Raw genomic sequence first — 23,559 nt, forward strand, 5'->3', positions numbered from 1 at the left:
TCTACAGCTCAGACTCAGAGCCCTCTAGGCACTTCTGGAGGGCCAAGGGCTCCCTCTGCCCCTCTGGCATCCTCTGCAGGTCCCCACCTGTCACCACTCATCAACATGAATGGATTCATCTTGTCTGTCACCAGTCACCACAGATGCCTGCCTGTTGCTGTGGTCTCTGCCACTGGTCCCTGCCCATCACAGCCCGGCTCTGGAACCTCAGAGCCCGCAGTCTCTGTAATGCAAATCGCCCCGCCCACACTTTCAGAGGTGAGAATCACCCAAAGGATTATAGGACCACAACAGTGAGGCTTATTTGGCCCAGCTGCAGCACCAGCTGGTCAGGACGCTGCGGGGAGCCCTCCTCATTGAAACCAAGAGCACAAGTGTGAGCTGCGTCTATGGAGCTGCCGCACGCAGTTGTGTGCACGCCGTGGCCCTGCCAGGGAACTTCCACAATGATAACAAAGGGAGGGGCAGGTTAGGACAGTCACCAGCAGGGGCTGCAGCATAGTCAACATGGGCAGGTGCACGTTCTAGGGTGGCTGCAGCGAAGGTCAATTGAAGGTCAACCTCAGCACCCAGCAAAGGTTGAAGGATCTTCAGGAGTGGCTACTTGAATAGGAGCTACTACACCTCTCCCACATGTGGGGCTGAAATCAAGACTGTGGCTGCTTTGGTGGCATCTTTAGTGGGGCCAGCTGTTGAGGGAATCAGGGAAGTCAGTACACATGCGCATGTGGGGCCCAGCAGCTCCCAGTATTTGCCATGTGGGGTCTGCCTACCTTGGTTTGCAGCCCCCCAAGTCAGCCATCCTCAGATACACCCAGAATTCACCAGTCGGCTTGGCTGGTCCACCTCACGCCTGCATCACAAGTAATGACCATAAGCATGTACGTGCCTGTATGCGTGTGGGCATGTGTGTGTGATGCACGTGTGTGTGCGCATGTGCGTGTGTGCGTGTGTGTGTGTGTGTGTATGTGTGTGTGTGTGTGTGAAATCCGGTCACACTACCCAATAGGCCACACTGCCCGGGTAGGGGCTGACCCTCAAGAAAAGGAAATTCTGTCGCTTGGTTGACCACACGGAGGCCTATGTGGGCCACAGTGCCACCCTCTGACTGTCCCAGACCAAGCACCTGTTTCCCCCGTGTGACCTCACTGTCCCACACATGGGCCTGCCTGGGCTCTGCCCCTTCCCGGGAAGCCGTGCTGCTCCCGCAGAAGCAGGCTGAGGTGAGGCCAGCAATGGAAGAACAGAGCCTCACCTCCAGCACCCCACAGGCGCCGCTCCGCCTTCTCCTGGGTCCTGCGCTGACCCTCGCTTCTACCCACTACTCCCACCCACCTTAGGAACACACATGGATGCGCATGCTCACAGGGTATACACGCACAAAGAAGCTGCTTGCCACATGCACACGTGTGTGCACACACAATCTGAAGTTCTCTTGTGCCTGGAGACACACACTGAGATACACACACAGGTGCAGGTGGGCTGAGATTGTCATTTGAACAAACCAGACGCCCAAGGAGAAATTGTCCCCAGTGCCAGGACACAAGGCGCCAGGCCTGGGGCACAAGACAAAGGAAGATCTGGACCTACGCCCTGGGAAGAATGCGCCGACTGCCACATCTGCCCAGATGCGTGACTTCAGTACAGCATTCTAGGAAAAGGCTCATGAGGAAGGAGGAAGCTGACCATATTCTCATTTCAGTTAGAAAGTTTATTTCTTCCAGCAGGGAGCTGTGGGAGCAGAGGGCCCAGAAGCCTCATCCTCGGTGTGGACGACTCGGGCTCAGCACGCAGGGTCAGGCTTGAGGTACATGAGGAGGTCACCCCAGGGACTGTGGGTGTCCCCGCGGGGCTCACTGGCTGAGGAAAGCGCAGGCTTCCAGCAGGGCTGTGGACACAACACAGCAGACGTTCAGGGACTCAATTGTTTTGATTTGTTTAGTTTTTTGTTTCCTTTGATCTGGGTCCTGCCATGCAGTTTAGGCTGGACTCGAACCCACTGTGTAGCCCAGGATGGCCTCAACTGAAAAACTATTTTTTTTTGAATCCATGTTTTGCAGTAGTAAATCCAGGAGCGCACTTAAGCCTGCCTTGTCTACCCCTGTCCACACACTGAGTCAGTGCTACACGCCCACAGAGTACCACTCCCTCTTCTCCTAGCCCGCAGGGCCCCAAGAACACAGGCACTTCTGTTCTGCCCAAGCCAGGCAGTCCCCTGCGCTGGCCTGGGGGACAGAACCACCCACACCCTGTCTCTTAGAGACTCAGCTATCGCCTGCTCCACTCCATCCACATCTGAGCTCCTGACTTCTGGAACGCGAGCAATTCAGCCCATTTGCAAAGTGCCCAGGCGTGTGCGTGCATACACTCACTCTCTGCAGGCTCGCTGAGTTCCTGCTGCGGGTGACTCACTGCCCTGAGAGCTGGGGACAGGGGGATGAACAGACTGCCCTCAAGGGCATAGCTCCCGCAATCCAGTGGCCCCAAGAATCATCCCATCACTGCAGTTCTCTGTGCAGGCCGCATCTGCATGCCAGTGACCTGCGATGTGGCTGTCACCTCGGCGCCCTTGACATTGGAGCCTGATCATAGTTCTTTGGGGGGCCCAAGGGGGACAACTATCCCATGCATTTCTTAGAAAGCATCCTGGCCTCTACACCCTGACACCAGCAGCAGCTCCTAAATTATAGTAATAAAAAATGCTTCCTGAAGTTGCCAAATGTCCCCTCAGGGCAAATCATCCTGAGCTTCAAGGGGGGAGGAGGAGTGACAGTGACCTCTGGGCCTGGAGCCCAGCATCCCAAACTGTTCCGCCTTCCTAAGGAAGGGACTGGAGCGGGAATCGGGGGTCCACAGTGCCGGAGGACATGGTGCACACTCACAGTCGAGACTCGCACCGGGAGCCTCGCGGCCCTCGGGAAGTCACCTAAATATCTGAAAGGGCTAATGATGAGTGGGGCCTTCCCCCAGATTTTTGAGACTCTGCTTCCGGGCGGTGCCCTGCGCCCACACTGGCTTCTCAGCGCTGCTACCAGAGTCCACTTACGGGAGGTGGAGCACCGCTTGACGTTGGCAGTGGCGGTGACGTACTCTCGTCCCAAGTACGTCTCATAGGTTGTTTTGCCGTGGAGCCTGGCCAGGCACTCGGTGTTGTCGTTGAACAGAAGGTTTTTGGTTTCAGACCGGAACAGGCAGAACTCTTCTGGGCACCGCGATCCACTCCTTCCAAACCGAGCCTGGGTGGAACCGCAGAGGGTGAGTCACCGGGAAGACAGGTGTGCGTGGGCCGGGAGCCCAAGGGCGCTTCTCCTGCCGGGCCAGCCCTGGGAACACCAGGGCCCCATGCTCCAGGTGCACCAGGCCTCCCTGCCCACCCCCTTGCCTTCCTTCTTGTCCCATAGAGCCTCTTGCAGATGACTGGGTCACAACTGGAGATTTTTGAGGTCTGCTCCCCAATATGGACCCCTGGGACATCCTAACAACCAGCCCTCGGGAAGGCAATCTGCACTGCAGGCCTGTCCTCCCACTGCCCGGGAGGTAGCCAGGCAGGCCTCAGCCTCCTGGAGCACAGCCTCTTCTTCACACCCTGGCCACTGGGACACCTGGGGACATGACGTCATCACGGAGCACCTGAGATGCTAGTGTAGATCCCCAGATTTTAAGGGGACTTTGGGATTTCCTCCAAGTCACAAGGACACTGCCCTTCGTCTACAGGGCCAGTTCTAGGTCTATTGCTTGAGAAGGTTGGTCCAGAACATGGCTCTGCTGGGCCAGGAAGCACCGCAGAGTAAACCAGCCCCAACCGAAGCCTGCTCAAGGAAGGCGCCTCCATGCGTCTAAAGCAAAAGGAAGGAAAGGATGGGTGACAGGGCACCGGGGTACAGAACCAGGAACACAGGGACTCAGAGCAGAAGTCAGTTCCACCCCAGAAAGCCAGGACCAAAAGCCCCTGCAGTCCACAGACGACCCCCAGCAGGCAGCCAAGGGCAAACGCTGTCCCCAGCAGCCCCTCACAGGAGCCTCCACAGGCAGACAGAGCCAGGCCCTGGTGGTCCGCACCTGCTGGTCAAGCAGCACCTGTTCGAGGAATTGAGCCTTATCTTTCCGCGATACCACAGCATGATTGGGGGCCACGGCCAGGTGGCAGCTCCGGGCCTCCGTCACACGCTTCCGTGTGCCGTCGAGGCACAGCAGCCGGAAGTCCTCCAGGTTCAAGCCCCTGGCCCAGGGTTCAGAGCTCTTCCCTGTGAGAGAAGGAAGGAGGCATCAGCGGCAGCCACTCTGCTTGGCCGGGGCAAGTTTCAGGGTGGGCTTGTCACTCAGCAGGAAAAGAAGGTGATGGCTACACAAGGACAGACCTCGGAAGACTGATGCTACGAGAAGCAGCCAGGACAAAAGACCACAAATTCTGATCCCATCTGCAGGAACAGGCGCTCCTTGGAGCCAGCACACGGACTGTCCCAGTGCTCAAGGAGTGGCACGTGGGGTGGGGGTGCATGCTGGCTGGGGCCTTCTGGGGCCACTCCAGGGCCTAAGCGTCTGGGGAGATGTGTTAGTGGATGCACAGCTGGGTTTGCTGCTGGGTGGGTCTATCGTATGTGAACTATACCACAATAAAGCTGTTAAAAGTTCTTTTTAAGTTCTTTACTTTTTGAGTCAGGGTCTTGCTATGCCATTCAGGCTGTCCTCGAACTTACTACACAGCCCAGGCCAGCCTCAGACTTAGCAAGTTTAGCATGCTCCTGGCCAGCCTCTTGAGTGCTGGGATTACAGGTGCGCAACACCACACCCAGCAAACTTTCAAGGTGGTTTTGTTGTTGTTGTTTTAAAGGATGAAAGAAAGAAAGAAAGCTGTTCATCTATGTCGTATTTCTACTGATTCTAGAAAAAGAAAACAGATTGAATATGCTTTATCCAAAGTGCTGGAACTACAAGTGCTTTGGAGTTGGAGCTTGTTTTTCAGATTTGGGGACCTTTGCATATTCATTATAGATTCACTTGTGTCTCATATGTACAGTATGTGCACACAACCTGCACTTAAGTTTTTACAGTATTTTTAGTGACCTCCAGCACTGTGACGGGCTCATCACATGGGGTTGGGATGGGATTTCCCACATTTCATCATCCTGGAACATTTCCAATGTCAGGTTTTCAAATCGGGTGCGGCAGCCTGTAGCTGGCCTACGGTCAAGGAGGATTTCCCTTCTGTTGCCATTGTCAACTGCTCTTACTCTAACCAGAGAAAAGGCTGGAACATCCACAGCTAGCAAGTATGCTTGGTCAATTCTGATCAAACACCCCTGCAAGTGGCAGAGGGGCTTAAAATTCAGTTGGACCCCATCTAATCCCAGGGACCGTGTCAGCTGGCTGTCATTCATTCTCAGTGCAGAAACACAGGCAGGACTGTGCCCCAGTCTGGGTCCCTGTTTGGGTGCCCTGACCTCTCCCTCCACATCCTCTGTCTTGAGACACCATAGCACCCTCCTCTTGGTCCCTCTGTGTGGTGCTGTGATCATTCCAGACCCTCCAGTCAGGCCCCCACCCCCCTCCCAGAGCCACAAGGAGACCAGAGTAGCAGGAGGTCTGGGGACAGGGGCTGGAGGAAGCCCTTGACTTCCTGCTTTCAAAAGGGAAATTTTGTTTGCCTGGCTCAGTCTCCTGGTATCGTCCATTCTCAGTTTCTTCCCAGAGCATGTGATCTGGTGTGAGCAGATGACAGATTTCTGCTCATGACTAAGCCAAGCTAGGGTGCATGTGTATTGCGTGACCACATGTTTGTGTCCACGTGTGGGGGCCCACGTATGTGTGTGGGGCTACGTGTGTGAGTTCACATGTGTGTGAATTCAGCTTCATAAACCACAGTGGTACCCACAGATCTTACTGAGTTGTCCCCCAAGATTAAGATTCTGGACTTCAGTCAAAGGTCGAAACCTGTTAGTTGTCTTCCGGGTGCAAAGCCGAAGACCATGGGTGGGGAGGTCACCTACCATCTGTGTTCTGCAAGACGGTGGAATCTTTCAGAAACGCCACATCCCCGGCCCGCTCAGCAAGGCACCTAGAGTATTTCAGAAAATACACACATCCAAGATAAAAGAGGCAGTTAGTGCCTTCACAGGTATCTACAAATACGTTCCAAAATCTGAAACATGCAAAAGATGAAATGCAAAATCCAGGCATTTAGGATTTTAAAAGGCAGATGAGTACATCTGTGTGCCCTCCCGAAGCCCCAGAGGGGTGCAGCCTGCAGGACGTCTTCCCAGGGAGCAGCTTTCTCCCAGGGGATCTGCTCACCCAAGGAAAACCCAAAGATTCTAAAGTTGAGGTGTTCACCCTAAAGTGCAGCGGCCTCCAGCGAGGCCCGGCTCCTCTGTGACCCAGTAGCTGGCAGCAAGCGCCATCTTTTCGTGGTAAATTAATCTAATACTTTGCTCTTAAATATGGAAAACGAGCCAGAGACCATCCGATATTTGAAGCAGAACCATTAAAAGTAGAGACCAAGGCACTATATTCAAGATACAAAAACAATATAGAGAAGAGAAATAAGCTAAGAAAAAAGCTGTAATTTGTATCACTAAAGCTGTGAAAGAACATGAGGCATTTGCAAAACAAGAGCAGAATTCTGTAAAATAGGCAGCCAAAATGCAAGAGTTAATAGAAAGTTGTTCTGAAAATCTTTAAAATTTTTAAAAACAATAAAAGATTAGATTTGACTGAGCAAATAAACCATAAATGACAATATAAGGAACAGACAATAAAAAGCAAATGAAAAAGCCAAATGATAATCTAAAAGAATATATAATTTAAAATTAAAATTTAAGGAGAAATCAGAAAAATAGGATAGAAATTGTCAAAGAAATAATAACATTCTCCAGAATTAAATAACTTGTGTTCAAATGAAAAGGTGCATGAAATGCCCACGCCAATAAATCAGGAGTTGCACATAAATAAAACCAGTATGAAGTTTCAGCTCACCTGAGATTGTTTTAAAAAGCTCAAAAAGTTTTCAAGAAAAAGAAAACGCAGTGTACAAAGAGTCCCCAAGCAAGTTGATAATATTGTCCTCAAAAACATTCTGGGAAGTAGAAAACAATGGCTTGATTTTTTATGTCTTGATTTTGCTCTATTTTTATCTTCTGCCTTCCTGTGCTATGCTCCAGACAATTTTCCTTTCATTTCACTAATTCTCCTGTCAGTTACATCTAGTTGGTTAAACTGGTCGGCTGCATAACTAGTGTCAATAGTTATTTTTTCCTTTCTAGAAGATCTAATTATGCCTTTTGAAAGTACTAACTCGCTTTCTTGCCTGGCTTTCTGCCTATGCCAGCTTCCTCTGATTGCTGCTTGCTACCGTGTTGCTCTCTGTCACCGACAGGGTATTTTTGTTCGTATTCTCTGAAGAGGAATCTGAAGATTGTGTGGCCCAGGGGGCTATTTTTGTCCACTTCAAAAATATTCATGAGTTAGGGATTTCTGGACCATCCCAGGGGACACAAATTTGAAGCACAGATCCACTCAAGGACTGCTTATGGTTTCAAGTTCTCCACAGCAGTGCTCCTTGTCATTTTCCACAACTTCAGGCAAACTCTGCATCTAGCAGGGGTGGATGGGAAGCGACTCTGATTCTCTCTGTGAGGGCGGGGAGCCCGTTAAGGTCCAGACTGCGGGGCACATCTCAGGACAAAGCAGCTGCACCTCCTCCCTGAATCCTCATTCCCTTTGGGTCGTACCCTAAATAATTCCCCACTGTTCTGCCACCTACTCCATGTTCCCAGGGACACGTGCATGGAGGCATGCAGGGCCCAGGGCCCCCAGTGCGTAAGCTTGTCTTGAGTGGGAGAGTTTGGTCAAAATAGCCCTACGCCACTTTCCAGATATAGAAATCTTGTCAATCTTCCTAGGGAAAAGGTTTTTCAACTTAGACCTCATCATTCAGCCAAATGATGAATCACTGAAGAAGACGTCTGGAGACTCAAAAATAAATATGTCAGAAAATAGCAAGGCCTTCACCCTTCTTTCAGGGGCTGCAGGAGGAAGCTGCGCTCCTTTGCAACAAGACCGAGAAAGCTACAGAAACGAAATCCAGGAAACAGATGTGATGTGAGAGAAAGGGACAACCCAGAGCGACATCCACAGGGCTGTCCCGGGCCACAGAGGCCCAGGTGGCCCAGGAGCTCCTGCCCCAGGCTGCCGCTGCAGGACAGAGGTCTCGGGAACAGCACTCCCGGGAAAAGGAAGACACCGAGACAGTCTGCGTGGTCGGGAGGCGCCTGCTGCTGGGGAGAGCTGCGCACGCATGAACTTCAAAAAGCACAGAAATTGAAGCAAATTTTAAAAACAAGACGTCTGTCATCTCCAGCGCAAACAGAAAGTTTGCACAATAAGCGAGACCTAATGCTACCAAGCCACATATCTGATAAGAGAATAGCGATCGCGGGGCCATAACACGCTGGCAGGCTGCCCACACGGCCCCGTCGCGTGGGGTGTGCAGAGGCGACCTGCGGCGGCGAGCAGCAGAGGGGCCGGGCAAGTGAGAGGCGGTGGCGCGCCTCAGGCCGAGGTCAGCCGGAAGCGGCCAAAGGCAGAGGCTAAGAATAAGCACTACTACGGTTAGTTAGAAATCTAAGGATGCTTAAGACCTCTGGTTCAATTTTCGATTATTTTGTTATGAACTCGTCCAGTCTAGACTCTAGATGTAATTAGAACAAAGGACACAGCAGTCTTCTGGTATAAATAGAAATGCACCACAGCAGACCACCTTGCAGAGATGATGCCCTGCCGGTGCCTGGGGAGGAGGCAGAGGCTGGGGGCACGCGGTGCCTTGGGGTCCTTATAGGGCTCGTGTCTGTGCGCAACTTAGATCAGGACTTCTTTTCGCAAACCCTTAGAACCTCAAAGATATTTTTTCCCATAATTTTATTGAGAAACAAACAGCAATGAGACAGTTTCAAACCAAATTGGTAGGAGAGTTTCAATAATTAACACACTACATACATTCTTCCTAGTTGTTAATTGCTGTACAAGATGCGGACATGAGATCCTATTTACAAACACCATTAGAACAAATTCCTCTATTCATTAAGAGAATGTAACTATATATCTATCCCAACCACTTTGAATACACAGATACCAAATGGACATTCATCTGTATCTCCTTTTCTTGTTTAGTTCCGTTATTTGAATATTATAGGTGTGTCAACTCAGCAAAATAAACTATATTCTTGTACACTAAAATAAGCTTGTTTTTAGGGCTGGGGTGATAGCTCAGTGGACTAAACGCCTGCGTAGGCTAGTGCAGGAACTGGGGTTCGATCCCCAGCACCACAAGCTGTGCCAACCTCACCCCCAGGCACGCTGAATGGGCCACCAAGACCAGGAGTGGTGGCGCACACCTGTAATGCCAGCGCTGGGGAGGCTGAATACAGGAGGATCATACGGGTCCCAGCTGCATAGTCTCACTACACATATAATACGTACATAAGCACACTTTTGTGCGCTTGATTTTTATGACTCACTCAGAATATACCAGAAGTATTTGGGTACCATGCCCTCACGGGAGCAAAGGCACTGAGTTTATATGAAAGAGCACCAAGGCCACCCACGCCGTTCTCAGATTCATGGTGCCACCTGGTGGCAAAATACACTCTTGGCCGAGCAGAGAGTGAGACCTGGAGAAGACCCGGATGACGTCCCTGAACCCCTGAACAGCACCACCTCAAAGCAAGCCCAGAGTAAAGAAATGATGCGCGTAGGCTGTAGAGATGCGCTGCGAACATGCCGTGGGCATTGTCTATTAATTCTGAAAGCTTTTTCTTTCGGCAGCACTGGGATCAAGCTCAGCCGCATTCTACCACACAGCTACTTCCCCAAGCCTTAAAAAAAAATTTTTTTTAAAAACTTTGAGATATAGTCTAGCTAAGTTGTCCAGGCTGACCTCAAACTAACAATCCTCCTGCCTCAGCCTCCTGAAAGGCTGCCATGGGAACATGGGCAGGGCGGGGAGTCCAAAGTGGTGCTGTCCAGCAGGACTGTGACAGGCCACTCCTTGTGCCCAAGACCCACCCTGTGGAGACCTGAGACTCACCGGAAGGCACCCACGTAGCCGAAGTAGCGCTCCTGGCTGTTGGGCACACACTTATTCTCACCCTTGTCGTTGCCCACACACAGGGCACACAGGCTGGACCCGGGCTCGGCCCCAGGGGCACAGCTCTGACTGAAGAATTCACCTGCAGGAGGATACAGGAGGTCAGGTCAGGCTTCCATGGAGCAGATGACAGGGCTGGTCAGTGCGTGTCCGGGTCAGACAGCACACACTGTCCCAGAGGAGAACTGGCTGCCACCAGCCAAGGCCACCAAGTCAGCAGTGCGTCACACACAGCTACAGGTGCGGACCCCCTCCCCTTCTCGCTCCTCATCCTGCCTAGGAGGCAGGAGCAGGCCGCACCTCCAGCTCTCCAGCGGCCCCCAGTGGCCCTGGGGTGGAAGCCACACAGCCCTGTGATCCCGCCAGCTCTGGACTCACTTTCCTGAGAGAAGAGGATGCCTGTCTCAGAGGAGCCTCTACACTACTCTGGGATTAGGGTGGCTGTGTCCCTTGCTGATGAGCCTCATCAGAATGTAACCCTGGTGTCGTTCCACCCAGCAGAAAGGGAGGCAAAGGCGACAAGAGGTCCCGAGCACAAGTCACCTTGTATCAGACCCTGCAGCCCCTGGAGACAGCTCAGAACTACCACAGGGCTGACAAGAGCAGCAACCTTGTCGCCTGCCGTACAGGGGAGAAACACAGGCCCCAGCCAGGACCAAAGCCTGGTGACCCCGCAGTGGGGCCCTGCGCAGGCAGATGCCCACCAAGAGCAGGGCCTCAGTGAGAGTACACCAGGCACCCACACCGCAAGGCCACTACAGGCGTGGCCAGCACTGGCCAGGAGAGTGGGCCGTGTGGGGACCAGAGGCCAGCAGAGGACAGAGTGGGTAAGCAGTCAGGTGGAAGTGGGGAGCTATGAGGACTTTGGATCCAGGGCTCCAAAATGTAAAAATACTGAACTTTTCAGAACATGCACCCATTCTTTTAAAGCAGAGAACGAGGTCGATATTCCAATCGTGCGTGCGTGCGTGCGTATACACGTGTGTCTGAGCTTTGAGCCCAGGGTGCTAGGCAGACATTCTGGGGCTGGCCAGATCCCCGGCCCTTTTCATTTTGAGACAGTATCTTGCTAAATTGCTCAGGCTGGCCTTAAATTTGCAGTCCTCCTGCCTCAGCCTTCTGAGCAGCTGGGATCACAGACATGTATCACCAGACCTGACTTGATCCGCAAGCCCTTATCTCCATAGGTGTCCAGCAGGCAGCCACCTCCTGCATCCGTGGGAAGTCCCAGGGAGGACTTTCTGCCACCCAAAGACACCTGTGGGCCCAAGCTGCAGATCTCCCAGCCCCACCTACGCCCCGGGAAGCCATACCGAATCTGCAGGAGCCAGTCTGGTTGGCGAGCAGACCCAGGGGGATGATCCAGCCGGCAGTCCGGTCCAGGGCTGTGTGGCAGGACTTCCTGCCCCTCAGGGAGTTCCAGGTAAGGCTAGTGTCTGATGCATGAACCGCTGCCACAGCAAAGTACCCTGGCACACAGACAACAGAGCGACCTTAGCCCCGGGGAGGCCTGGCACATGGAGCCCAGGGCAGGGTCCACCAGGTAGGCCATGTTAGGAGGCACCACCAGGGGATGGCTCCTCTAGTAACTGGCCATTGCTAGGCAGACCCACAAGGGCGAGCCACTGTCCTGTGTTAAGGGGGGAGTGGGCTGGGTTATAAAAACTGGGCTGGCCAGACACCGCAGGGACTGTCCTCAAGCAGCCCCACAATGTCCCCAAGTTACACGAGAGCCATAAAAGGATAAATGCTGAACCACAGTGTACACTGGGCAAGAGCAGTGGGGGCCACCCCTGCATGGACACAGGGGCTCCCTGAGTGGCAAAGGGGTCAGCACTGCCCTCTCAGGAGCTGCTGTGCGGCACAGAGACCCTGGTTCACAGCAGGATCTGCCACAGAGCTGTCCACAGCTGGGCATGGGTGACACTGGACAGTTTCTGTCCTCTGCCTATGTGAGATCCACTCCTCGGGAATGTCCCCCTGCCTTCGTGGTTTCCGGGGCCACATCTCTTCCTGTAAGTTGGGGTTTTTTCAGTTCCCAACACCACCTTGTCCGCTGGCAACAAGAACTTATTCTTGCTCCTGAAAGTTTCTCGCTCCACCTCACCTTCTGGTGGTCTGTTCACGCAGTCAGAGCCTGGGTTTTCTTGGGATGCTGAAATAACAAAGATGAGCAAAGCGTCCTTCAACACTGAGTTACCAAGAAGTCACACACCTCAAAAGTCCCATGATGCAGAGTCCAGTCTGAGAGATGGCCGTGGCCGGTCCACACGGCAGAATTGAGGACACATTCTCACCAGGAGAAGAACAAAGCAAGCCTAGCCACAATCGTCACCCACTGGCAGGTCCCCATGGTAGGGGCCTGGGTGAATAATTACTGGAGAGTCACACGCAGAAGGCTGTGCAGCAAGGACACTAACCTCGGGACAGCTGCACACGAACATGGATGAATACCGCATTTAAAATGTGCTGCACTAGGGCCGGCCAGATAGCTCAGCAGATTAAAGCGCCTGCTTAGGCAGATTCAGGGACTGGGGTTCGATCCCCGGTGTGCTGTGCTGGCCCTGCCCCAGGGCATGCTGAGATGGTGACTGAGACTGGGCGTGGTGGCATACACCTATAATCTCAGCACTTGGGAGGCTGAAAAAAGGAGGATCACTACGAGTCCAATCTACGTAGTGAGACCCTGTAGATCCTGTACTAAATACATAAAAATACATAAAGAAAATGTGCTTCATGATGTTCAGACACAGACAGAACTGACCAATGTCATGGCCTTGGTAGGAGGACAGGGCTGGGGGCCTCAGGACACCAGGGACTTCTGACCTCCGCTGGGCCTCCTTCGTGCCCTGGAGCACGGCGTGCAATTGCAGAGCACTGTGCAGGGCTGTGCTTTATTAATATTCTTCAATTAAGAGAAGAAATCGTACATCTACTCGGCAGACCCGGAGCAGTTTCCACGAGGGATGCAGGAGAAGCAGCGCCTCGCCGCCCTTCGGCTGCGGCAGCCGAGACTGACTTGGGAACAGCGCTGCCAGCGGTGAGGAATTTGTCCTACTCCAAAGAAGCTAAAACCTAGGCTTGGCGGCCGGGGAGATGACTCAGTGGAATAAGCGCTTCCCTGGCAAGCGCAAGGACCTGAGTTCAATCCCCGGTTCCGCCAAAAAATAAAAAAATTAAAAAAAAAATAAAACCTAGGCTTACGAGTGTTGGAGGATAACGCCGCGCAACCTCGCCTGGGTGATCAAATCTTTAAAAACTTGGAGACTGGGAAGATAGCTCAGTGGCCTAAGCACCTGCCTGGCAAACACAAGGAAGGGGTTCAATCCCTGGTACTGCACAGCACACCAGCCCAGAACCCAAGGTGCCCCATGCCAGCCCCAAAACCGGTCTGGTGCATGTCTGTAACCCCAGTGCTGGGGAGACTGAGGCAGGTGCATCACTACAAGTCTGAGCTGTGTAGTGAGACCCTTTACCAAATAAGTAAATAATTTTTTTAAGGTCTTAAAGCTTAATGCACAAAAGCAAGCCAGTGACTCTCAGAAAAAGGGAGAAAAGACAGACGCAGGAGGAGGGAGACAATCTTCGGGTCTCCGCACACTGAGTGCACCCTCCCCTCAGGGGTCCACCTGGCACACACCCCAGCTCTTCCCCTGGCTCCAGCGAATGGCCTGCTCCTCCCCATGCCCACAAAGAACCCCACCTCCGCTCACCCTGGTTCTCTGCCAGGACGGGCACCAGGCCGCACTTGCCCGCCATGTAGATGAACCCTCCATCCAGACTCATGGCGTCCACCTCGCCTTTCTGTGGAGACAGAGCCGATCTCAGGGCACAGTGAGGGGCCTCTTGCTGCTGTGTTCAGAGCCCCAGGCAGCGGCAGCATGTCACCCCATGGCCCCTCGAAACCCGCTGTTTGAGCTGAGCACTCCGAGGAAATGTACACGCTGGGCCACAGGCTCACTGCGTACCCAGTTGGAAAAGCCAGGCCACTCACCCAGCGCTCTCTCCCCCTGTCCTCTGAGCAAATCCCTGTCCACACTGGTGACACTGAGGCACCCAGGTGGGGCCCAGCTACACCCTACCACCGCCCTCAGAGGGCCACACAGCAGGTGCCGCACAGGCTCACTCATGCAAGCGCGACCAGGTCTCCCACAGACACGCGGGCCAGCAGGATGTCAGAGGTCTCTGCCTGTGGCCACTAAGAGGTGGCTCCAGGGGCCCAGCCATGCTGGAGATGAGGACTTCTACTGAAGAGCCTACCGCAGGGTTATGGATTGCAGTGAAGTAAAGGGGCAAAATGGTGGTGACTAAACCGAACCCAGCCACATAAAAGGTGTTCTGAAATCACTGCCCACAAACAGGTGTTCACATGGGAAGTGTCCGTGACATGCTTGCTGTCCAGTGAAAAACCTCAAAAGCTCCATTCACCAGTCCTGGAACCCCAAGTGTACATCAGGAAGTGCAGGAGAAATCCTGCAGTGGAGAATCACCCAAACTGTCGCCATAGCCAGGCGCAGCGACACACACCTGCAACTCCAGCACTCCGTGAAGCTGAGTCAGGAGGCGCCTAAGCCTGAGCCCAGCCTGGGCAATTAGCCCACCCTCCCATATCATTACAATTAAAATTTTAAAAGGGCTAAGGATGTAACTGAGGGCGGAGGCTCTGGGTTCAATTCCCAGTGCTAAAAATGAAGAGAAAAAAAAACTTTAATTGTGGTTTTCTCTGCATAAAACCACAAGTGGGCTTTGGTTGGTTGGCTGGAGTGTGTGCGTGTGTGTGTGTGTGTGTGTGTGTGTGTGTGTGTGTGTGTTTCCCATGTTCCAGATTACACACAATGATCCTGAGTTATTCTAGTAAAAAGAGTGAAAACTTTACAATGAGCTGCTTTTTCAATCTAAAATCGTGCCCCGTGGGCAGGTGCAGGCTGCCCTCAGCCGCCTGTCTGGCAGTGGCAGACACCCATCCTGGCCGGGTCCTCCCGGAGCCCTGTTCCCACCCCCGTGGCACAGGCGCCCACCATGGTGAGCAGGATGCAGTCCTCTGTGGTGCGGGCCGCGGCACAGGTCACTCTGCCGCCACTGACGCTGCTCCAGCGGTCACACTTGCTCTTCTCCTGGGGGCCGACCGCACACCACACAACCCGCGAGCGCCGGGCAGCCACATCTGCCTCCTCTGTAGAGAAGAGTCACAGGCTAGGCACGGCTCCTCCTCCTTTGTCCCTCCTCTCTGTCCATCCCTCAGTTCCTACCAGCTCTGGCCCAAGGGGCTGCCTCAGTTTCTCCTCCTCTTCCACAGATTCCCTGACTTCTCATCCTTACCCCTATCCCCAAGGACTCACAGTGTCCTTCCTGAGAAGTGGCGGAGGGGACCTTGAGTCCAGCCCCAGCATCCCCTAGGCCCACCATGGATGACGGTGGGCCTCTGGTCACCCTGGTTCCCCCTGAAGCCCCAGAGAAGAAGAGGAAGTCTGAGCCAGTCCTCTGTGGCCTCCAGCCCTGGCCAAACTCAGAAGGTGAGTCTTCAGCCCTGGAGCTGTCTGGGCTCCTGCTCCCGTTTCTCACTTAACAGGAGGCCAGCTGGCTTTCCTGCCAGTCCTAGGGATCCTGGCCCATTAGGGGCACATGGGAGCATGAATTCTAGGGCCAGGATTTGGGGGGATGCCTCTCTGCCACCCTGCCTCAGCTGACAGCAGACGCTGGCACCTGCATCAAGCCCACCGTGAAGAGGACGGCCCGGAGGCCAGGAGACGACAGTGACATCGCCGGTCAGGGCCAGCCTGCCCAGAAGGCAGCTCCTGCGCTCCCAGTGCACACTCACTTTCCTCCATGTTCCGGATGGAGGAGAGGTAGCCAAAGCCCAGGTACAGCCCGGCGTCTATCTTCTCGGGGACCCTCACAAAGCCGAGGGCCGAGTCCTTGAACAGCAGGTCCTTCTTCCCCGGGGGGGAACTAAAGAGCTGGAATGCTGACGACTTGTTTCTTCCAAACTTTTCCTAACAAAGGAAAAGTAGAATTATGAACTCAGCAGTCAGTAGGGAGGAAGTGTTGAAGCCCGAGTGTTGAAAATGAGGTCTGGCATTTCGGGATAATTTGGGGAAGGGGGTTCTGAACCCTCCAAGGCTGGACTCCCACCATCCCAGAGGTGCAAGCTCAGCTTGGGCCAGCGTCTGGGAAGGGCCTTTGAGTCCTAAGGATGCCATGCCCTCCTCTTCCACTGCAGTATGAGCTGCCGGGGTCAGCCAGGCTGGAAAGGTCCAACCTTCCGCCATCCAGGCTGGAGTCCCCTGAGCCAGGAGGGGCTTCTCGAGCTACACAAGTCAGTCTCCATGCCCCCCATTCCAAGCATGAGGGAGCACCCCAGGTGGGGCTACCTGTGCCTGCTGGAGAAACTCCCAGATCAGATCCTCCCGGCCATTCACACTGCGGGCCACGACAGCGTGAGAAGGGACGCGGGCCAGGTGGCACTGCTTGTACTCGTCCACCGGCCTCCAGGTGTTGTCCGGGCAGAGCAACTTGTACTGGTCTCGCTGGGCCTTGTCCGGCAGGTCCTCTGTGGGAGGGAGAGGGCCCGGGTAAGACAAGGCAGGAAGCACGAGCTGAAGGAAACAGCCTGCCCGATGACAGAAGTGAGAGACGGGTGGACAGTGCGACGGCTCAGACCCAGAATGTCCCCCACTGGCTCCTGCGCTTGGAGGCAGGCTGTCAGTGACGGTCGCAGCACTGTCCTCATCAGAGGCTCCATTCCTGGATGCAGCCATGGCTGCGCTCGCTGTTAAGGGGCAGAGCCTGGCTAGAGCCTGGCCACTGGGGTGTGACCGGAAGCGTGCGCCTCCCTCCTGGCTCATGCTTCACTCCTGCTTCCTGGCTACCATGAGGTGGGCAACTGTCCTTCTCCCAGGCCCGTCCACCATGCTGTTTCTGCCTTGGAGCCAGTTACCGGGGACTGGACCCTCTGAAAACTGTGAGCCAAAGTAACCCTCTGCTCCTTTAGAGGGTGTCAGGTATTCTGTTCAGCAATGAGAAAGCTGATAATTGGGCTGAGGGTGTGGCTCAGTGGTGCAGCTCTTGCCTAGCCTGTGTGGGACCCTGGAGTCCATCTCCATTAGGGAGGGAGGGAAGGAGGGAGGGAGGGCAGGAGGGAAGGAGGGAGGGAGGGAGGACATCCTGAAAATAAAGGCAGTGAATGACTCCAGACCACTCAAAAAGGTGACGAGAGCTCCAGAAGGACCCAGGGCTGGCAGAGCTGTGGGATACGGCTGATCACATCTTGCAGCTCTGCTGGAGTCGGTCACCTCACAGGTCACCTCATAGACCCTGTTCTCACATTTCCAGGAAAAGTAAAAAGTAACCAAAAGATTTAAGGCAGAAAACACCCTGGAGTCGCTCTCCACACTGGGCCTGTTACAGACCAGGAGGTGTTGATATGAACAAGTCTGGCTGGGTTTTGGAAGTGCCTGTTTTGCGGGGGGGGGGGGTTCCATAATTTTATTGAGAAACAAATAGCAATGAGACAGTTCCAAACCAAATTGGTAAGACAGTTTCAATAATTAACACACTGCATACATTCTTCCTAGTAGTTAATTGCTGTATAAGATGCGGACTTGATAGCCTATTTACAAGCACCATTAGAGCAAATCCCTCTATTCATTGAGAGAATGTAACTATATATCTATCCTAACCACTTTGAATACACAGATACAAAATGGACATTCATCTGTATCCCCTTTTTTTGTTAAGTTCCATCATTTAAATATTATAGGTGTGTAAACTCAGCAAAATATTCTAAAAGAGTTCAGTAGCCCATAATAGCATTGGGTCTTCCGCTTGACTGGCAATGTCAGAAATTGTTGACCTGAGTCCTCTACAGCTCAACATAACAGCATGGCTTTACTTCTTGTACTTCCTTTTTATACTTTTCTGCTGGATGGTTAAGACCAAGGTAAAGCAGGACCTATGCAACAAGAGTTGTAGCTTTTGGGCCTGAGAAGGTCAGTGAAATGCCCTCAGGATTTATCCTGAGATCCTATACCTCAGATTGTAGAACCTTTGTCAGTGCAGCCATGTGGATGAGTCACGGCCATTGCTTGGCCAATGTGCTCTCTGTGAAAGCCTGAGAGAATGTTTTCTCTCCATGTGACTCTCCTTAGGCACACTCTACATCATTGATCACTTTCCTCTTTGGCCCCATAATCTCCTTGATCAGAAAACTTGGGACACTGGAAGTGCCCATTTTATTGTACACAGATTGATTCAGGACGTAGAGAATGACAGTAAACCTGATGTTAAAATCAGAAGAAGATGTACAGGAGGGAAGAATCGTGGGCCTAGTTTATTGCTGGATATTATGCAAAAATTCCACACAATATATTAGCTAACTCAGCCTAGTGGTTTTTGAAATCCTAATAGAACAGGATTAACTTCTTTTGGGGGGGATGCAGTACTGGGGATCAAACTCAGGACCTTGCACTTGCCAGGCACTTATGCCCCTGAGCTATCTCCCTAGCCCAAGATTAACATTTGAGTTTATCTTGTTGACAGAGCCTGGGAGAGAAAGAGCAGGGCGAAGCCTATTCGCCATGCTGACGGATGGAAGAGAACCACAGCCCTTCCCATGTCACAGGTGCAGACAAAGCGTGTGTGTTCCTCAGCTGTTTGTGACCTTTTTTAGCTTCAGAAAGCTAGCAAGTTAGAGAACCTAGAAATGTCTGAAACTTGATAAATTTCAGTTATCAAAACTTCTACAACAAAGCTGGGCATGGTGGCACATACATGTAATCTCAGCATTCGGGAGGCTGAGGCAGGAAGGTCATTGTGAGTTCAAGACCAGCCTGGGCTACAAAGTGAGCTCAAGGCCAGCCTGAACTGCATAGTGAGACTGTCTCAAAAATATTTTTTTTTTCTACAGCAAAACCACTTGAAAAGGAAATTTTGCCAAAGTAAGAGTGCCTCCTATCCCAGTGCCAAGAAAATCATATGTTTCAGGTTCACACAATTTATAAAATCAAGAAAAGATAAACCCTCCTTAAAGATGATGGAATTATCTACCTAGAAAAGCCAATGAAGCAACACCACAGAAAAAAACCAACAGCATTCAAAAGGGTAACAAGTAATTAGGTCAAACATTACCAATAAAAAACCAAGCATTCCTAGTGGTGCCGAACAGAAATAATACAGAACATAAGGCATTACGGTGGCAACTAAAATAATGAAATATTTAGTAGGATCACAAAAATGCATAATACCCGAATGAGAAAAATGTGACACTCCATGAAAGACATAAAAAGAGGTTTTATCAAATGGGAAGATTTAACACTGTCATGAATTCGTCAACCTAATAACTACAGATAGATTTAAATTCTATAAAATTACAATTAAAGTTTAAATTTTTAGAAATCCAGCAAAATAACTCTGAACTTTCAGCTTGGAAAAGCTGAAAATAAATAGTGAAGTCAGGAAGGGAGTTTCCTCTCTCTGGTAGAGAGAGCTTCCACATGCCAGGGTAATAAAAACAGAAAAACACAAACACACTAAGCACGCAAGTGGAGTTTTTATGGTTACTATAGGAGAAATTGTCTATACCAGGAAGAAATGCTAACGCAAGTCTACACCTGATGTCCCAGGCAGTAACAAATAAGCAGCTGGGAGGAGGAGAAAAAGGAGGAGGAGGAGGTGGAGGAGGAAGAGGAGGGAATCGTTCATCCTCTCAACTGAAATTGTCATGATTTGGGGGTGAAATGAGTATCTTTAAAAGACCCCCAAACCACAAATGAGCTCAGAAAATTGATGGGTGTTAGCCTATCAATTTCAAAGACTTCTGTACTATTGCCCTAAAGTCTAACACCTACAACGATATGATACCTAGAGATGCTCCTGAGCTCGAATTGAAACCCTGAAGAAACAAGTCAGAGGTTACTGAATAAGAGCAAGGGGCCCCAGCAGAGCAGACGCAGTGAGAACTGGCTCCCAGGCGTCACAGGAGTGCAGATTCAGCCAGTGAGGAGACTGTGCTAGAGCTCTCGTGTGGACAAACAAAATGAGTGTCAAGACAACTCGAAGTAGTGCAGAAACAAGAGCACTAGCAGAGCAGTGGTGAGAATGTAGATCCTGAGAACACCGTGACCCTCCTGGGGACCTTGATGACCCGTGTGGGGCCCCTGGGGAACTCAATGACCTGTCCATACCTAGCAGTTGTGCCTCATCGCGGGACGGGAAGAGAACCCACAATGGCTGGGTGGGAAGAGAAAAGGAGAGGACCCTTTGCTGTCTGTGGAGGGGGTGCCCAATGGGGTGTCCCTTGACGATTCCTCTACTGCTGTGAGAGCCACTCATAAGGTGCACACAGACACATGGCCCAATGCCAAGAGGAAACCTCTGGGAACAGCATGGCTCTGATGCTCAGAAAGGTGTGAGCGTAGAGCCCAGAGCCCAGCACCTGGTCTGAGTCACAGGACCACATGACCCTGGGAGGGCCTGGCTCGGGCACCTGGGCTCAGGCACCTCTGCAGGGAAAGAGCAGGGTTCAGTGGGGCAGGGGCAGAACCCGGGATCGGGCGGAGCTGCAGGCTCTAATGAGCTGCACAGTCAGAGTTATGAGGAAATACAAGAAAAGGGGCAGGGGCTCCGCCCGCTCTTACCAAACACAGTGCTCGCCTTGATGAAAGCCACATCTCCAGCCCCATCTCTCAGACACCTGCGAAGTCAGAAAGCCCCAAGGGTGAGTGCCTGAAGCCTACCTCATCAGCTCCCAGGGAGGTGGAGATCTGGGGTCCCTCCGGGTGGGGCTGAGGTGCTGACAGGACCCTGACTGTGGCTCTGGGGCCAGAGGAGCTGCCACTTCTGTTCTATGCAGGACAGCTTTGGGGCTGCTGCACCAGAAGGGAAGGTGTGGTGTCCCTGGCCGCGTGGCTCTTCCTCAGGTCTGGCTTGCCAACATGCTCTGAGAGATCCCTCTGCAGAATGCTCAGTGGACTCAGCAATGGGGCAGCAGCGGCGAGGGTGGAGGGGAGGTCAGCCAGGGCTCCTCTTGCCCTCCCAGAGAGCTAGGGACATCAGCCTGGACACCGTGCTGTCCTGGCCAGCTGGCCCCCAGGAGGGATGTCACAGGACATGACTCCTTCAGCCTCGAGGTGTTCAGGGGAGGGACTGGAGTTAGCAGGAGAACCCAGGACAACGGGTGGCCCTGGTTCCCACCAGCAGTTGAGACAGCTGGGCCTGGGAAGAGGCCTCATGGGCAGAGGCCACATGGGCAGAGGACTCATGGGCAGAGGCCACATGGGCAGAGGCCACATGACCCATGGGGGGGGATGAAGACGGCGTCACTCACTTGAAGGCACCAGAGTAGCCGAAGTACGGCTCCTGGGTGGAGAAGGCACATTTGTTTGTCCCTGTCCCTGTACACAGGCGACACAGGTTGGGAAACCGTACTCCATCCGCACCAGGAACACAGCTGGCTGAGAAGAACCTGGCCACAGCTGGAGAGCAGAGAAGTGGACCGCAGAGTGGGAGCCAGCCCTGCCATGGAGTCACCAGTGGGGTGTCCCCAGTGGCACAACCCCTCACCCTCCCTGCCTCTTACTCCTTGGAACCCCTTCTCCCCCTGGCAGGGGTTTGGAGTTCAGGGACCTTCGCTGAGCTGGGCTGGGTCCCCTCCCCAGAGACACTTGCTTCCTGCTAGCCTTCCCCGACCTTCCCCCAGGGTCACCCCTGTGGCCCATGACCACAGTGGTAATAGGTGCTCCTGCTGAGCTCTCCTAGGACCCCCAGGTCATCTTACCTGCCTCGATGGGCTCAGGGGGTCCTGTCCAGTTCAAGAACGGACGGAGCAGCCCTATGGGGACCCTCCAACCAGCGGTCCTGCGAATGCCGGTGTGGCACGACCTCCGACCCCGTAACTGGTCCAGCCGGAAGTTGCTGCTCCTCTTGACCACAGCCACAGCATAATAGTGTGTCCGGGGCTCTGTGAGGGGCAGGGAGACCTAGAAGTCAGCCTGGGTGGGCTGGAGGAGCACAGTGTTCCCCTCCCCACCCCATCCCCCAGTAGGAGGGCACCTCGGGTGATCCCCTCTCAGGTCAGAGCCTCTGCTCCCTGTGTTACGGTGCGCACCGGTCCCTGGAGCCCAGGCCACGGCCACGACCACCCATCTTCAGTCCCCCAGAACTCACCTGCTTCGGTGCCATATACTTCCGCAGCCACAGGCCGCAAGTTGTAGGGGTCTTTCCCCGCCTCATACAGCTGCCCACCGTCCAGGGTCATGGCATCAGCCTTCTTTGCCTGTAGGAGGAGGGGTCAGGGGAGCCTCAGGAAACCCCCTGAGTCCAGGTAAATGCACACCAGGGCCGCAGAGAGGCTGCACAGCCAGGAGGCTCCACCACCGTAAGGGTCCCAAAGCAGCCAGGTGGCTGCAGAGTCCACTGTCCAGGGGAAACACCAGCCCAGGTCTGGCAAAGCGCTTTAACTCCCCGCTGGCTCCAGGCCCTGACCATAGCAGCTCCACCACTGGGTTTCAGGCTGTTCTAGATGTTTCTCCCTATGCTTACTTCATGCTTGAAGTTCTTCCTACTGAGCAGAAAGTATAGCTATTCAGATGTCCTAGCATGACCATAACACACTGCTGCGTCCTTCACCTTCTGCCAGCTGGTATCCCCAATGAGCTCTGCCTCATGGGTGCCCATTGCTGGTACTCTGGGCCTCTAAAACTGGTGCGGAGTCTTTGTGGACTCTGTTCACCAGCCACTGTCTTCTCCCCCTGTGGATGTCCCCTAAGCAACTCAGGACTCCCCCAAGGTCCAGCACCTGGGTGATCTGACTGGGAAATCTTGGTTCTCCTTTCCCCAGAGACTGTGTCCTTGGAGGAGGCCAGGAGGACAAGATGGGAGGGGCCAGGAGCTTGCCTCTGTGCCCGGTGCTGCCTCTGCCCTGTCTTCCGAAGATTCTTGGCCACATGGACCAGCGAGGACCAGCCCTGCACAGCACGGCCAGGACAGAAAATTACAGTCCAACAAGCTGCCCGCATCCGGTGACAATGGACAGTGTGTGCCACTAACCCTCCATTCCTGTCATTTGTCATGTGAAACTACCTTTCCTGCCATCTCGCACTGCCTCTTCATAGAGCATAAATGGCTTTCATTTACCAGAGCTCAGACATATCCATTCGCTCTGGTGCTTCCTCAGTGTTTGTGTAAATAATTTTATTGGCTACAAAATTTTCTTAATAGATTTTAAGATGTCAGTTTGCTTCATGATTTAGTTCAAGCTAATGTGTAGAAACACACATCAGTAGTCATCTCAGTCTGGGGAGACTCAAAGGGCCATCTCAAAAATTAATAATAAGGCCGGGCAGATAGCTCAGTAGAATAAGTGCTTGCCTGGCAAGTGCAGGGTCCTGAGTTCAATCCCTGGTACCAAAAAAAAAAAAAAA

General features: G+C 53.1%; 1 protein-coding gene across 1 annotated transcript in view; it reads right to left on the minus strand.

Annotated features, from left to right (window-relative positions):
• Positions 1-1,693: 1,693 nt before the first annotated feature.
• The window catches only part of Ltf (lactotransferrin), a 26,434-nt gene continuing 4,568 nt past the window's right edge, over positions 1,694-23,559 (minus strand). Inside the window, exons 3-17 of the mRNA XM_004640681.2 lie at positions 22,304-22,412; positions 21,915-22,097; positions 21,465-21,612; positions 20,776-20,831; positions 16,513-16,691; positions 15,960-16,134; positions 15,160-15,314; positions 13,855-13,945; positions 12,249-12,296; positions 11,455-11,610; positions 10,082-10,223; positions 5,988-6,055; positions 4,060-4,244; positions 3,047-3,236; positions 1,694-1,888 (exon numbers count right to left, since the gene is read on the minus strand). Of these exons, the coding sequence (XP_004640738.2) occupies positions 1,854-1,888; positions 3,047-3,236; positions 4,060-4,244; positions 5,988-6,055; positions 10,082-10,223; positions 11,455-11,610; positions 12,249-12,296; positions 13,855-13,945; positions 15,160-15,314; positions 15,960-16,134; positions 16,513-16,691; positions 20,776-20,831; positions 21,465-21,612; positions 21,915-22,097; positions 22,304-22,412 (1,920 nt within the window). The 3' untranslated portion in view covers positions 1,694-1,853. The remainder of the gene's footprint in view (positions 1,889-3,046; positions 3,237-4,059; positions 4,245-5,987; positions 6,056-10,081; positions 10,224-11,454; positions 11,611-12,248; positions 12,297-13,854; positions 13,946-15,159; positions 15,315-15,959; positions 16,135-16,512; positions 16,692-20,775; positions 20,832-21,464; positions 21,613-21,914; positions 22,098-22,303; positions 22,413-23,559) is intronic.

The sequence above is a fragment of the Octodon degus genome, unplaced genomic scaffold (assembly GCF_000260255.1).
Source record: "Octodon degus isolate 3935 unplaced genomic scaffold, OctDeg1.0 scaffold00126, whole genome shotgun sequence".
In the NCBI taxonomy this organism is placed as follows: domain Eukaryota; kingdom Metazoa; phylum Chordata; class Mammalia; order Rodentia; family Octodontidae; genus Octodon; species Octodon degus.